The sequence below is a fragment of the Neomonachus schauinslandi genome, chromosome 5, assembly GCF_002201575.2.
Source record: "Neomonachus schauinslandi chromosome 5, ASM220157v2, whole genome shotgun sequence".
Classification (NCBI taxonomy): Eukaryota; Metazoa; Chordata; class Mammalia; order Carnivora; family Phocidae; genus Neomonachus; species Neomonachus schauinslandi.
In genome coordinates, this window is record NC_058407.1 from 15,790,418 (window position 1) to 15,807,352 (window position 16,935).

General features: G+C 41.7%; 1 protein-coding gene across 5 annotated transcripts in view; it reads right to left on the bottom strand.

Annotated features, from left to right (window-relative positions):
• RIC8B (RIC8 guanine nucleotide exchange factor B) overlaps positions 1-11,167 on the bottom strand; it is a 98,464-nt gene extending 87,297 nt beyond the window's left edge. For 3 of the 5 annotated variants that reach the window (XM_044915829.1, XM_021687601.1, XM_044915828.1), the window contains exons 1-2: positions 10,970-11,167; positions 2,029-2,076 (exon numbers count right to left, since the gene is read on the bottom strand). In XM_044915829.1, coding sequence (XP_044771764.1) covers positions 2,029-2,076; positions 10,970-11,053 — 132 coding nt within the window. In that variant the 5' untranslated portion in view covers positions 11,054-11,167. The remainder of the gene's footprint in view (positions 1-2,028; positions 2,077-10,969) is intronic. The other 2 variants (XM_044915830.1, XM_044915827.1) reach the window with 1 other exon arrangement.
• Positions 11,168-16,935: the final 5,768 nt, after the last annotated feature.

Below are 16,935 nucleotides of genomic sequence, written 5' to 3' on the forward strand. Positions count from 1 at the left end.
GGTTGTGCCATTTTGCACTCCCACCAAATGTGTAAGTACTTACTTCCTGAAGACCATTTATAAAAACACATATGCCTGGATTCCACCCCCAAATTCTGACTCAGTAGATAAGGGGTCAGGCCTGAGCAGGCCTATCTTGAAAAGGCTCTCCAAACAGCATATCCCTAGTTGAGAATCCATTCTACAAAGTACTCTAGTCTTGTTTACATTGTTCAAATCCAAAAGAAAATCAGACTTAAATCTTTACCCTTCACGGTTTATACCCCATGTCACTCATTCAATAAATATTTTTTGAATACCTATTATGTGCTGTTCATTCTAGATGTCGAGGATATAAAGATAAATAATAGTATCTATCATTGGAGTTTGCAAGGTCTATCAACGAGAGACATCAATATATAATAAGGGATAATGTACAAGCATAATGTTAGAGATTTACATAGAATTTTATGGAAATACTGAAGAGGGGTACTTCATCCTGACAGAATGCCAGAGGAGTCTTCTTGAAGGAGGTGCTCCTAGAGCTGAGTAGGAATTAACCAGGTGAAAAGAGGAAGTGGTATACAAGGAGAGGGCATTCTAGGTAGAAAACAACGTAAGCAAAGTTAGGAAGAAAGAGACAGAAGGGATGTGGATGTACCTGGTAATATTTCATATTGCTAAAGTATAAAATACAATAGAGTAGTATGCAATAGGCTGCAAAAGTGGACAGAGATCAGATCACTGGACATGTATTTTATCATGTTAAGATGCTTGACCTTATTCTAGAGGCAAAGAAAATCACTCATGGGTTTTGAAGTTGGGAGTGACATGATCATATTGTTGTTTTAGAATTATGGACAATGGACTGAAAGGGCACATAACTGGAAAAAGAAAGAACAGTCAGGAAACTGGTATAGTAGCTCAGGGGACGGCTTGAATTAGGACAGGGATTAAGGAGAGAATGGACTGAAGGAGCCTTAAGAAGTAAAATGAACAAAATGTAGATATTACATAGGGGTGGAGGTAAATAAAGGGATGATTTCAACGTATTATCAAACCATTCCCAGCAAAGCACTGGATTTAAGCTATTTTTTCAGCAGCAGTGATAGGTTTACACTGGTTCAGTCATATTCTCTCACTTGGTCTTGATATTTGTATGGCCAGGGATAGATGTATGGGGCCCAGCAAAATGCTCAGGGGGAACTGGTGAGCTCCTTCTTTAGCATCATGTTCTAATCAGCTAAGTAAAGCAACCACAGGCAACCCCAACAGGCAAACATAACATTACATGGTCTTATCTCTGATGCACCTTTTCTTTTTTTTTTTAATTTATTTTTATTTATTTTTTATTGTTTTTCGAGAGAAGGAGAGGGGGAGAGAGATTCTTAAGCAGGCTCTACGCCCAGCCTGGACATCGATGCAGGGCTTGATCTCATGACCCTGAGATCATGACCTGAGCCAAAATCAGGAGTCAGACGCTTACCTGACTGAGCCTCCCAGGCACCCCTCTGATGTACCCTTTCTTACAATAACTCCTCTACTGGTGAGGCTCTTGACTCCATTTTTCTCTATGCCTCTGAAGTCAGTGACCAAGGTAATTGCTGACAATATAAATAACTGCTAGTACAGGGAACAATGTGTGGTTGAGGGGCAGCAGCATGAACAGCTGCTTTCCCAAAACTTAATCCAAAGCCAAGCTTCACAATACTAGCAATGCATTTTGGGCAGCCTACAGTTCTGCCACCAAATAAGGTCAATCTCTGGAGTTGAGAAGATATGGGGACAGTCCCCTCTGAACCCTTCCCATTCCCCCGATTTATGCAAGTATAATGGTCCTGTGAGAATGGACCAGGAGAAGGTTGGGTGTAATCCATACTAACCCTGGTACTTGTCTTCTTCTCAGAGTTCCTAAAAACAAACTGAAAGGAAACCAAAACCTAAAAATCATCAGATGAAAACAAGTTCACTGTTTAAAGAGTCCATGAATGAAACACACACACACACAAACACACAAATACACACACAAAGAGTAACACCAAGGCTTACCTTTCTTTTATCTTCATCTGTTGATTCAAATTTGAAAGTAGCCCTATGCTGAGGGGGAAAAAAAGGGAAACAATGTCATTTTAAATACACAGATTTTTAATTTTGGTTATGTTTAAAAATATATCTGTAAAAATGTTGCCTTCCTATGTTGTTTCAACACTCATATTAAAGGAAGATAGGCATGTAAGTAAATAATTATAAAGCAGTGTGAAAGACTACAGCAGTGGGGAGCCTGGGTGGCTCTCAGTCATTAAGCGTCTGCCTTCAGCTCAGGTCATGATCCCAGGGTGCTGGGATCGAGCCCCGCATCGGGCTCCCTGCTCTGGGCGGAGCCTGCTTCTCCCTCTCCCACTCCCCCTGCTTGTGTTCCCTCTCTCACTCTGTCTCTCTCTGTCAAATAAATAAATAAAATCTTTTTAAAAAAAAAAAGACAGACTACAGCAGAAAAACAGACAAAAGAACGGAGTACCAAGCCACTAACTCTGCCTGAGGAAATCTGGAATGCTTTGCACAAAGTATAGAGCATTTGAGCTGGATATTGGAGGATGAGTAGGAGTTTGCCAGGAGGCAAATGGAAAGCATTCTAAGGACAGAAACAAAGGCTCAGATGTGTGAAATGGTATGATATAATTGTGAAATAAACAGGTCTGTCAGAGTGAAATATAGGACACATGTGAGGGGATGAGGGAGTGGAGAAAGAAGAGAATGGAAAAGTAAATTGGACAGAAATTTGGAAGGGTCTTCCAGTAGCGCTAAGACCCAATGTTGCTTTCTTTTTCACATGCAGTTAGAAATAATCAGAATTGTAGACAGGAAAGAAATTTGATAGACTGGCATTTCAGAAAAGTAATTCTTTAAAAATTAAGGTTTAAATTATGGCTCCACCACTAACTAGTTGAGCAAGTAACAAAATCTCTATCACTGGATTTCTCTTGTGAAAAGAGGTGGTACCTAGTTCACAGAGCTGCTGTGAGGGTTAAAATAGCTAAGGCATATAACCTACCATCTCAGTGCCTGGCACTAAGTAAACGCCCAGTAAATATAAGGATTATAATGATGATAATGCCAATGATATTGACAAAAAAATAATTAGAAGAGAACAGAGTGTCATGACTCTCCAAATGATTGGCAACACTGTATTTTCCACTCTGTAGCTAAAACAGAGGACAGAGTAAGTTACCTTGCCCACTGTCACAGAAACAGTGATAGTACCCAAAAACAGAGCACAAATCTTCTCATTCTCTTTCTCAAGTTTTATTCAGGAGAACCAAGTGCTCTTATGAATCCTAAGTTTTCCTTTAAAAAAATCACTGAACATCTCTGCCCTTCTTTTGTATTTTTCTCATTGGCCACACTGACATTTATTGGCAACTCATCAGGAGTTGCCAAAGCACTAAAGATATCATCATTACAGGTGGTTCTGTGTTGTCAGCTTTGTAGAAGAAGCAATTTTTGAAATTAAATGAGATGGAGAAATGTTGACAGAGAAGCAGTTCTTAATTTAAGAAATGGTCGGGGGAAGACTTAGAGATAAGAGAGAAGGGCTGTTTGAGGAAACTCAAGAGAGGCTGCCTCACATACGGTTTGCAAAACAATTAAAATGGATGATGTCAGGTGGTAAGAAGGGCTTGAATTTAAAAATTTATACCTGAACTGCCAGATACGTGACAGGCAACTAAAGGAAGACTCTGAGGGAGGTGTGAACGGTAGAGCATTCTGGAAGAATATTTTGGGCAGCTGCTTACAGGCCAGATCAAAGGAGGGCAAGACTGAAGACATAAAGCCTTCTAAGAAATGGGCATCAATAATCCAGGTGTGATATTGCTGACAGCAGTATAAACTGACATAAACTCTAAAAGTGAAAGTAATTCGGCAACATATACTAGAAAACATAAAAACATTCACATCCTTTGACCCAGAACCTCTATACTCCTAGGAATTTATCCTAATGAAATCATTCAGAAGGAGAGAAAAATTATATACGTAAGCATATTCACTGCAGTGTGATCTAATATAATGGAAGAAAGAAAGAGACGATCTGAATATCCAACAACAGGAGACGGATGAAATAAACTGCTGTGCATCCACCTGATAAAATATTATATTGCAATTAAACCAAAAGATGGCTAAAAATCTCTGTAGCAACATGGAAAATTACTTATAATGGCATCAGATGGAAAAATAGTAAAACACCACGCTAGATGTCTCTTATACAGCACCTGCATAAGTATATGGATGCATTCGAACAAAGGCTTGAGTGTTAAAATGCAAAAATAAAAGCAACTGTACAGCGGTGGTAGGATTTCTGGTGAGGTCTGACAAAATTCATCGTTGGTATATTATTTTTATAATTAAAAAGGAAATTTAAAAAATAAAAGATAAATGAATAAATGAACAAGGAAAGAAAGAAAAGAGAAAGGAAGAACAAGTTGTAAATCTGAAGTCTATAATGCAGGAATTTATAGCGAGGTTTAATAAAAACTAACTTTAGATAGAGAAGCAGCAGACATCAGGCTAAGGTTGTAAACTGAAGCTTAATAAAAGTCCAATACAAATGAAAATAAATTGCAGAGACCAAGAAAGCTGATTTTGTTGCCATTATATGTGAAATATTAAATCCATAAATTATCTGGAATAAATGAACCTAGTTGCCAATATAATGGTTCTCCTAAACTTTTTCTGGCATTTGTGGTAAAGGAACAGAGAAAGAAATCCCCTTTTGGAAAGACCCTCATTAAGTTATAAAAATATCTTTTAAACAGTTTCTACATAGAATTTATCTTTTAAGGTGATAATTTAGAGTAGTACCAAGGACTAAATTTTCTGTTGCTTTTAAATGCAAGGCTGATCCGGTCATAAAACCACAACATTAAAAAAGAAAGAACAGCTTTCAAAAGCCCTAACACAAGTGCTTAATTTAATTAGAAAATATACTGACATGTGAGGCAATACAAATTGAATTTTGAATGTGCCAATCTATTCAGAAGCTCAGCCCTCTAAGACTGTTTAGATCCAAAGATGTTGGCTTCTCTAAGGCTGGTTTCTTTTATACAACTTAGATTGTACCTAATCTATTCAGTACTTCTAGCTCTTATTCTATACCCTTTCTAAGGCTGAAAGGGAAGGGAAGGGGAGCCAGCATTTCTGGCTGTAAATACCTTTATAGCACTGCTAGCCAACAGTCAACCACCTCACCTTCTTTATATGCATAATTTCCAGATGAACAGGAGCAACAAGTCAAATATAAACTAGAGACCAAGTAAACTAGGAACAGCTCAGTGACACACCAGACTTAAGAGGACTCCTCCACATAGGTTTTATATCCTATGAGTAGGCTCTAAAAAGCTCAGGCTCAGGAGTCAGACAGCACTGGGTTTGAGTACAGTCCTGCTGTTTACTAGAAGTGTGACCTTGGTCAAGTTATTCAACTTTACTACCTGTCAGAGTTTCCTTATCTTTTATGTATGGCACCTTGCACATAGCAGGTGTTCAGTAAGTGGCCACTACTGCTATTATAGCATGGCCTATGATGTGGCATCTAGCCAAATACTGACCTATTAGAGAACTAGGAGTTATTTCACATTTTAGAAGATACACTCAAACAGTACTCATACAAGGGAATTAGCCTACTGGGGTGGTGTGTGTATGTGTGTGTATGTGTGTGTGTTGTGCTGTGTTTCATGAATAGAGATTATTCCTAGAACTAAATGCCAGAGATTATATAATCCAGTCTGGAGACAAGAACAAGGTATAACAAAGGAACAGCTCACTAAACATGCTCCTCTGCAAAAATCTGTGGAATGAGCTCAAAGAGTCAGAACTCCACCTCCAAGTGGAAAGCAAAAAGTCCTCTGACCTGGTCCAGCATATTTACATACTCTTTTCAAATGTGTAGCCTGTATTTCTAGAACTGTCTCAATATTAGGTCCCTATCAATCAGGTCCTTCTACCACATAAATGAAGACCTCACAGCGATCAGTATCATTTTCCTCTCTTATGAGGACTACTCTTGGGAGACCTACCTACTTGCCTGTATCTTAGATAACTTTTATCTTTAATTTGGTCATAAATTTGCCCTACTTCCAAAATGGAATCCTGTTGGAGATTGCTATGGGGTAATCATAAGCCCAGGTAGTCTCTATGGCCACTAAGCCATCTCTCTATCATCATAATTGATGACTCTAGGCCTCCATTTCTTCACCTATTAACTGAAGGGGACAGATCTAATTACCTTTGAGATTCCTTCTAGTCTAAATATCGTCTGATTCAAGGAGCTAAGATACTACTGCACATCTCGGGGCCCTTGATCACTGTTTGTTCTGATAATCATAATGATGGCAACCAATCTCTCTACTATATATATATTTTTTAAGATTTTATTTATTTTGACAGAGAGAGAGAGAGAGAGCGCGCGCACGAGCATGAGCTGGGGCCGGGGGTGGGGGGAAGGGAAGGGGCAGAGGGAGAAGCAGACTCCCCGCTGAGCAAGGAGCCCAATGCAGGACCACGAGAAGGAGGGAGGGGTAGAGTTATGTAGCCACAAGCCAAAGGTAGAAGCTGCAAAGGAAAGATTCTCCCCTAGACCCTTCAGAGGGAGCAGGACCCTGCTGACACCTTGATTTTGGATTTCTGGCCTCCAGAACACTGAGAGTAAATTTCAGTTGTTTCAGGCTACCAAGTTTGTGGTAATTTGTAATAGCAGACCTGGAAAACTAATACATTCTATTTACATTTATTGCGATAAATAGCACAGTTGGGTTTATTTATATTTAAACATCTCTTTTTGTGTTTTGTTTACCATCTTTTTTTAAAAAAAGACTTTATTTATTTGAGAAAGAGAGTGAATGAGAGAGAGAGAGAGAGAGCAGAAGCAGGGGAAGGGGCAGAGGAAGAGGGAGAAGCAGGCTCCCTGCTGAATAGGGAACCCAATGTGGGGCTTGATCCCAGGACCCTAGGATCATGACCTGAGCTGAAGGCAGAAGCTTAACCAACTGAGCCACCCAGGCACCCCTCTACTAAATCTGTTATCAGAACAGGCCTTGAAGGAGGAGGAGAAGGAGCCTGGACAGCCTATATTAGAACAATCCGTATGTCCCATAATTAATAGCTCATTCTATAACTGGAGTGGAGGTGATTAGGACCGAACAGTAACCAAAGGAAGTAGTGTATTGGTCCTGAAAACCTTTTTCTCTTCTGTGCTCAAAAACACAGAATAGACAGGGTAAAGGCAACATGACCTTGCAAAAAGAGCCTGGATATGGAATCTAAAGACTAGGTCTGCCACTTCTAGCTATGTGCCCTTGAGCCCATAGATAGTCACTTTGTCTTTCTGAACCTCAATTTCCTATTCCCCGCCAAAAGAGAATACTTGTATCTCCCTCATAAGTTTTAATGTAAGAGAATTATATGTGATGACATGTGAAAATGCTTGGGATAGATAATACGTAGTACATAGCAAGCACTCAGTAAAGGTTAACAAGTGAATTGAGACAAATGAAGAAGAACAACCATTCTTCCTGTTTTTTAATACTTTCCTATGCTGGGTCAACTTGCATTATGTCCTTGAGAAACAGACAAGTTTCATTTTTTCTGGGATAGATGGCTCTTCCCTCTCCCCAGATTAACAAGGGTCAGTGAATGAAGGAAGAAGGCTTGAAAATTAGTCTCAGTAATACAGCAGAAATTAGATGTTGTTACCTGGAGCCAGATAGGTAACTGTGCTCTAAACATAGTACAACGTATTTTGCTACCCATTAGAAAATGTAAGGGTCAAGGAAAAAGAGAAAGGATGGAGTATACTCCCTAATTTTTTTTATCAGGCTACTTCAACTCAGTGCTACAGGTTTAACTCCTGCCTTTTTTGTTCAAAACTAACAGTTACAGGCTCTTCATTGCCAGGCACTGTTACAAGGGCTGTAGACATATAACTCATTTAATCCTGACAACAAACCTATGACGTAGGTACTTTATTGTCCCTGTTGGACAGGTGAGGAAACTGAGGCACAACAAAGTTATATAATTTGTCCTAGGACACATGGATGGTAAGTTGAAGATCAGAGTCCAGGCGGTCTGGCTCCAGAGCCTGCGCTATGGCCACAGGATCTCTTGACTACCTTGATCATTAGAACTATAACTCACTGAGTAAAAGCCTCCTAGGTACACTGTGCTCAGTGTACAGCATTAAACTTCAGTTAATTTAAGACGCATGATAACTTAGGTAATGTTATCCCTATTTTACAGATAAGGAAGCCAAGACTCAGGCTTAAAATAACATCCATAGCCATGAAGCCAATAAAAGGCAGATTTGAACCAAGATTTATTAAATTCTACCTTCTTTCCAGTCTCTGGAGGGAACAGCCCATTAAACATGCTCCTCTGCAGAAATCTATGGAATGAACTCAAAGAGTCAGAACTCCACCCCAAAGTGGAAAGCAAAAGGAAAAAGTCCTCTTACATGGTCCAGGATATTTACATACCCTACTCAAATGTGTGATGTGTTTCTAGAACTGTCCCAAGTTCTAGCTTTATTAGAGAAACAAAGTAGCATAGAGAACCTCCTCCCCCAAATAACGAACCAGTCGCTTTCTCTGTACATCATTCATTTCCATTCTTGGTTAGACTCCTCGATGCCCCATAATCACCCTTTATTCTGAACATTTCTCAAATTGATTTTTCCAGATGAGGAAAATGAAGCACATGGTATTCAGCTACTTTTTCAGGGTTTCAAACTCCATATCCCATAGAGCTGGGCAATTTAATTCCACATCCCCATTTTTATTGCCAGACCACCACAATCATACTTCCCCTTCCTATTGATCTGCCTCCTAGGTCTCTCTTGCCTTGAGGGGTATAGCCCCACTGCCAACATGAACCTCAGCTATTTTCTTTGTACGCTAGCCCTACTATAATCAGCGTTAAACATGAGAGCTCTTTTCTGAAGGAGCTGACTGACCGGGTTTGAGTTAAGTCAGAGCATTATCAGGCATGGCCCAAAAAGCACTTCAGGAATACCACCTTAAATAATATACACTGGGCATTACAACTTTACAAACATTCTCAATGTGAAAGGGGAGCTGGAGATGTCCAGAACCTAAGCTCTGACAGCACTTGGCTAGGAGTGGTTAAGTGGAAACCAACCTGGAGGGAGATCAAGGAGAGGAAGAGATAAATTCAAGGAATCCAATCTGGAGTTCTAATCAGTTTAGCCATGAAGGGAAGGAGAAATATTGAAGAAACTGGTAAGATGCAGTTGGAGGTTTTTCCTCCTCCCTTCCCTAGAGAAGAAAGTTCCTATTTATTGCTGGATATCTGGCATATAGTAATTGCAAAAGAAATACTAGTTGATTCAACACTCTTTCTTTTGAAAATCAGTTGGTAGCTGCCTCAAATTCTTTTTGGAAAGGAGTTATAAATCACGTTAAATGAATATAATCTCTACAATATGTACACCTATGCCTTAAATGAATTTCTCCTAAATTAGGCAGATATGCAACAGTAAAGCATATTAGAGAGTGAAGGAGCTAAGATACAAACAGAATTTAATCCATCCATACATCCTCCAAGAAGAAAGCAGCATGGTACTGTAGAAAGAGCTGTCAGACAACCTAGATTCAAATCTCAGCCCCATCTCTCAATGACTGTGTGGACTTGAGGCAACATTATCCTAAATGTCGTTTGTGAAATGGGGAATACCACCACTTTCCTCACAGGGTTGCTGGGAAGATTAAATGGAAATGAAGGTGTTTTATTTCTGGATCTCCTCCACCCAGGGCAGAAATGGCACACTGGCAGTTCAATCATACAAAGTATAATAAAGTGCAGTGGTGGGGACATAGCAAACACAGAAAGGGAAACTATGAGTGGAAGCTAGTGAAAGGAAGAAAAATGCTACATCTAGGGTGAGACTTGGTGTTGAGTGTTTTCACAGGGGTGAGTAGTCAGTCATTTCTATAAAGTAGTCTTCTAAATGGAAGAATAAAGGTGTGGTATGCTACCTTTTGAAGTGAGCATGTAAAATTCCTGGAAGGAAAAGTAATGAGCTAACGGTTCTTGGAGAAACATTCAGAGAAGTGGCTGGGATTTATAACAAGATACCTTTATACTGCAGAGTTGTAAAGTGGAAAGAACAATGAATGGTTTGAAGACCTAGGTTGGAATCCCAGCTCACAAGTATGACCTTGGGCAAGTTACTTAACCGATACAGAATCTCAATTACAAAACGAAGATAAAACCTCACAGGACTGCCGTTGAGATTAAATGAGAGAACGGATGGGAAAGCTGTTAATGCGATACAAATAACAGGTATTATTCGGAGTCAGAATCTCTCTTCCCCCGCCCACTTAACAACATAGTACGTCCATGACCTTGGCATGATTTCAGTTCTTAGCGCCTCAGTTTTCTCATCTATAAAATGGGAAGGATGACACCATCTACCCTATAAACACTCTGAGAATCAAATTAGATCATATAGGAGACACCAAGCCTTGGAAAGTGTACAGTGCTATAGGTATACAAAGAACTGCCATCGTGGCTGATAGGTTTTATGCATATCGAGGGCCGTGTTCAAGCACGGAAACACGGATTTTTCATGCTATACAGGTGAGGAAGCCTCGCGTGCATTTCTGCATCCCAGAGTGGGGCACAGGGCACAGACGCACATCTACGGATTCCGGGGGTGTGACTTGCACGCTTGGGAAGAGGACCGTAGGACAGGCTGCTGGGCCGGAATCGGAGGAGTGGGCGCCAGGGTGGGGGCAGGGGGATGCAGGATGCACGGACGGGAAAGGCTGGGGGCACAAACACGCATGCCCAAGCCGGAAACGTTTTCGGGGAAGAGCAACGCGCATCCCCGGAATGAAGGGGGTTGGGAGGGATGCGATGTGCAAGCCCCGAGGGCGGCCCGGGGGTGCTCCACCGCACGCCCGGGGCCAGGGCTCTTTACCTTATCGCTGTAATCCCTCAGGACCCGCTCGATAGCCCCCGCCTCGCCGGCCCGGACGATGTAGAGGGCGCGCTCCTCATCCATGGCCGCAGGTGCGGGGGAGCCGCGGCCGCTCTGCGCGCCCAAGCCGCTGCCTCCAGGTAAACGCCTCGCGCCCCCGCTCGCTCGCTCGTTCCCAGCTTCCTTCCTTCCCTCCTTCCCTCCCTCCCTCCTGCCTCCAACCCGCCAGCCTCCGCCCGGGCAGGGCCGACGTCACCGCCCCTCAACTTTCACCCCGCGACGTCACGGTCCCCCAGCAACCGGCGCCTCGCGGCCACCCCCGTCAAGGCCCAGGACTCGATAGAGCCCTGACGAGCGGCCCGAGGCGGGGCCAGGCCCGAGGCCTCGCTTACTCTCCTGCCTCTCCCTCCCTCGGAGAAGAGTACAGCCTTTTAAGTGGGCTCTTGCAGAGAGAACTGTTCTTCTCTCCTGACCCTCCTCTGAATCATTCTCCTCAGCTGACGAGAGCGACCCGGCTCTTCCCCGCCCCTCTAAGAGCCAGCAACTAAATGGACTACAATTCCCTGCGTTCGTTGGGGGCATTCCACTCTTCCATCTAATTTACTGGAGTGCCGAATGGCATGCCGGGATTAGTAGTCATCCAGCGGGAAAGACTTCCCGCCAAAGGCATGCTGGGAGCTGTGGTCCGGCCAGGGCCGGAAACGGGAGTCCCGGGGCCGCTCGAGGCCAGCGGCCAAGAGACCGTTAGGGGAGGGTGCAAGCGTCGGCTCTGCCTCCTTTTTGTTCCTATCGGAGCTGACTGTCCTGCTCTAGCCTTGGCTGGTCGGGCAGGTTGACAGTCGCGGAAACTGGCACCCCTTGGTGGAAACTGCCAAGCACCGGTTTAATTCCCTCTTTTTCTCGTTTAGCGGTTTCGGTCTCTTTGAAATTCTTTCCTTCCTCCCCTTGTTTGCGGTCATGTTATGTATTCAGCAGCAGTAATGTGGGAAATTGCAGGCAGTTATCTGGATAAAATGATTTTTTTTTTTTTTTTGCCTTAGTGATAGTCGCTGCCACGTCTCACGTGCCGCGGGGGTTCCAGACTCAATGTTAGGTGGTCGCCATGCAGCTTCTGATTCTCACGACACGGAGATTCTTGTGGAAGCAAAGGAACCCGGATAGGTTAAGTAATTTGCCCTAAGACACACAGCTGGTAAATGGGGAATTAGAGATTTAAATCCGGGTCTTTTCCCCAAAGGCAGCTGCTCTACACCTGCCAGTCGTGTAATAATACTGATGTACTAGTGATGATAGTGGTGATGCGGGAAGTGAAGGAGAAAGAGGCTCACGTTTGCCAAGTGTTTACTATGTGCAATTTTTCTGTTACATACTGCACCTGTGTCCTCTCAGTCAGTTTCTCACAAAGTCAACAGGTATTTGAGAACCTGTGGTTGTACCTGGCACTGTTCAATAAAGTTCAGTACTGTTCAGGGTAGATACAGTGGGCCCCAAATAAAGTCCCTGCTCTTACGGAGCTTCCATTCTAGTGCCCAATCCTATGAGGGAGGTACTGTTCTCATTTTAAGATGAGGAAACAGTCTTGGAGAGGTTAATAGATTAATTTACCAAGATTGGACAATTTGGAAACTGAACCTGAACTCAGAGTCTATGCTCTTTCTGCTCTCCCAAGCTATATGTTAGAGAGTGGGTGAATTTCCCAAGTAATTTTCAGTTCTATTCCAAGCAGCCTTTACCAAAAATCATCTTTGATGCCTCTTCTGCCCATGTCTACCTCCTGAGCTGTGCTGAAGAGGAACTAGAGGGGACAAAAATGTATTCATCTAATAATTACTGTATTTCCTCTATGTGTCAGATGCTGTGCTAGCTCTGGGATTTTGGAGATAAAAAGAAATATAGAATCTAAGCTCATGGAGCCTTTGGTCTTTCTGTGGATTATACTTTTCATGCGGCAGACATTTATTGAGCATATTTGTTGAGGCAGGCACTGGAGTAGGTACTGTGTCCATAATAAACGAATTCACAAAGATTCTAATCTATCTCTTGAAAAAGTCCACTTCTTAGAGAGGTCACGGTATAATAAGCTACATTCCTTAGGTAATAGTAATATCTTGCGATTGTTTTTTAACAGTTTACAAAAAAACATTTTAATACACACTATCTTAATGGATCATTGAGGAAGGTATTGTTCCCATTTATAGATAAGAAAACAGGCTCCGATGAGCTAAGTAACAAGAGCTAGGGCTCAAACTGAGAGCTGTAAGGTAATGGTATTTGGGTGCCTACTCAGTGTCCAGTAGTGTATTCTGTGCCTTTTGGGTAACCATATATTTATTTTTGGAGCAAGGGCACCAGGACAAGACACTAACCAGCATAAAGTATCTGAGTTGAGATGTTTCTTTTACAGAATTTTTAAAAGACTTTATTTATTTGAGAGCAAGAGAGAGAGAGCATGAGCTCTGGAGAGGGGCAGAGGGAGAGGGAGAAACACACTCCCTGCTGAGCAGGCAGCCCGATGTGGAGCTTGATCCCAGGACCCCGAGATCATGACCTGAGCCACCCAGGTGCCCCAAGATGTTTTCTTTTAAAGAGGGTCTTACACAGGTGTTTGTAATGTCTGTTTACCAGAAATAGGCTTATGTTTTTAGGCTCTAACCCTATACTTCTAAAAAGAAATTTTAAAAATGTGAAACCACATCAATTAACTACTTGGGAAATTGCACTTTAGTAATTTTAATTAAGCACTAATATTCTGATTTTATAAATCAAAAGGATCTTTGACTCTAATTCAAGTCATCCTTTGACCACTGACGAGACTCTGGTCCCAGAAAAATTAAGTGACTTGTCCAAAGTCAATAGTTAAAAGCAGACTCTGGGACTAGAGCCTAGACTAGCTAAATCCTGGTCACTACATCACTTTACCTCCCTGAATATTTAGTTATGTGATACTTTCAGTGACTAGAACTTCTAGTCCAGCACTAACTCCAGTTCCTGTTGATTCTTGGGTGGCATGGTACTGAGGAATTAGGATTTAGAGCCCAGGTAATCAAAGCAACACATAATTATTCACAAGCCATCGCTCTGAAGGATAGTAATATAAGAATTCTACACATATGTACACACTGTGCTTTACTATTCTCAGGTATCTCCACATAGATCATCTGATTTAATCCTTCTAATAACTGAAAAATGCAAGGTCAATAGGACAGGCACTATCTTCCTTTTTATAGAGAAAAGGGAAGTTCAGGGTGTTGATTAGCTTGCTCACAAGCAGTAAGTCTGCTAATAAGTGGTATAGTTGAGGGCTAGAAGTGCACTGGGCTCTGATAGCATAAAATGTTATGGATCGGGGCCAATGAAAAAACCTGCAAATAAATACTAGTCATTTCTTTTGGACTTTGATATATCCCACTGTGGCATTTCCTCTGCTATGACAATGGGCTAGATGGAATGTGCCAGATTGGTCTTTAAGGAGTACCTGGTGCTAACAGCTTTTAAAATCCAAATCTTACACACACACACACACACACACACACACACACACACACTCACACACTAATTTTTATACGTTTTCTATAGAAGAAAGCAGAAATTTAAAAACTGAACAGTTTGGTTTACTCGCTACAGCTCCTGAACCGGAGTTCAGAGAATTCCATGAATTCAGGACATGACCTGTCACTCAACAATCACCTTGACACTGTCAGGCTACTCTTTCAATCTTTAAGTCACAGAATCTTCAGCTGTAAGATAAAGGGGTTGGTCCAGATAGTATCTTAGTTCTCAGTTCTAAAATTCTGTGATTCTAAGAACAACAAAACCATATTTGATCATGCTCATTCTTTAGAAAAGTCTATTAATAAGGGTGAGGTTATATAAATACATGATCAAATACCAATGTGGTGCATGCAAATCATTGCTTGGGCTACCTGCACAGATTCTGATTCAGTTGATCTGTGGTGAAGTCTTGGTAGCTATAAATGCTTCTGAGTTGATTTGAGTGAGCAGCCAGGGTTGAGAACCAAAGGACCAATATTTTGATACAGTATCAATCACTGAACTAGTTTTTTGATAGACTGTCAAACTCATGTGCATGTGACTTGTTAGTCTTTGAGAATTCAGAATAACCTAGCAGATGAAAGTGATTTTTATTTCATTTTCTACCAATAATCTCCCTTTTGTAGCGAAGTTAACATGGTTTGTTCCTTTAACAAATATTTGGTGCTTATTAGAGCACAGCATTGTCCTAGGCACCATAAAAAAATAAAAGTGAGTAGAAACCATTTATCTTGTCCTTTGGGGATCTAAGAAAAAGCCAGGCAACAAATGAATCTTTTCTGGAAGGAAAGAATTGAACATAAGTACTGTGCAAATCAAAGCAAGATAAATATTGATGGGAAGACAAGGAAGCAGAGAAGCCTTCTCCGAGAAGGTGAATTATAAGGAGAGAACAGTGGAGAGAGCTTGGAGGGCCAGCAGATTGGGCGGGGGGGGGGGGGGCGAATGACATGAGAGGAGTTCAGGAAACCAAAATTAACGAGACACTTGAGAAATACCAACCTGGTTAAACTTGAAAGCCAGCAGTAGAGGTTTCTTAGAGGTCAGTTGGTCAGTGGGATAAGTAAAAGTTAAATCTGAGAGACATTTCATAATCAATGATGACTTCACAGCCAACCAGTCCAACTTCAGTTTATGGCATGTTACGTTCCTGAAAACATTCTCTTACCATGCCTTATGACATAAAGTTAAATAGCACTGGGAGACAGGAGAGGGTCTGTTGCCTGCCGGTGTCAGATCCTTGTACACATTATTTTAATTTCTCAGGGTCTCATTTATAAAATTAGAGTTGGACTGGATGACTTCGAAGTTTTTTTTTTTAAACTCCTAAAAATCTATGATTACTTGATCCAGCCTTTCAGCACCTTTATTTGGTTCCTCAGGCATATTCCCAGTATTTTTTAATTGCTAAAATGGAACCCATGCTGCTAGTCCTTGGCAGATGTACCTATCGTTGTTTAATATTGACTGTCCACAGTGGGACTCTCAAATTAAGCACACAAAATGGGCTCTGCCCTTTAGGAGTTTTTATTTATTCAAGAACTGGAATGTGGGTCAGACCTATTTGCATCTCGCTGGCTTGGAATCCCATCCAAACACCTCTTGGGAAAACCCAGCGCTTTGGGTGGCAATGCTGTAATGTGGCAAAAAGCCCCGGGACCGGGGATTGGAAAACCTGGGTTTGAGTCCCAACTCTCTGTGTGTGTCTCAGAAGCCCATCATGTGTCAAATTCTTTAAAACCCCTTCTGACAACCAATTTTTTTGTATCTAACAGGAAAACTTGAAAGCCGAAAGACTAGTTTGAATTTTTAACTCTGTCCCTGGGTGTTCGAGGATAAGTCACTCACCCTCTTTGAACATTGATTTTCTCAACTGTAATGAGCATTATGAAACTTACTTTGGAGGGTTACAAGAAGTGGCCGTCAAAGTGGCCGGCACAGCAGCCCTGGGGCGGAGTAGCCCCTAAAATGTTAGCCGAACTGGAATGCAAAATGCAGCCTCCCTCACAATGATGTGAAGATTCGGGGATAAAGGTCATGTTATTCCTATTGATGCACAAACACACGAGTTTTGTCGTTGCTGATGTGTAACAACAGAAAAGTAATTCCTGCACACTGTTTTGGTCTTTCAGCCTTGAAGTTAACGTCTTTAATGCTGACATGCTTTAACATAGGACAGGACAGTTTGGGGACACTGTCATATATGTGTATGCGTAAATGAGGAGACTAAAACAACACACACACACACACACACACGCCCCATATCAGTGTCGTTGCAATTAAGTGTTTGAGATTCACACATCAGAAGAAATATATTCTCACAGCCCTTCTTCCCCCTACTCGCTTTTTAACTCTTTATGCAGTAAAGCATTAATTTACTTACCAACATTTGATTAAACTCTTAAGGTTCAACC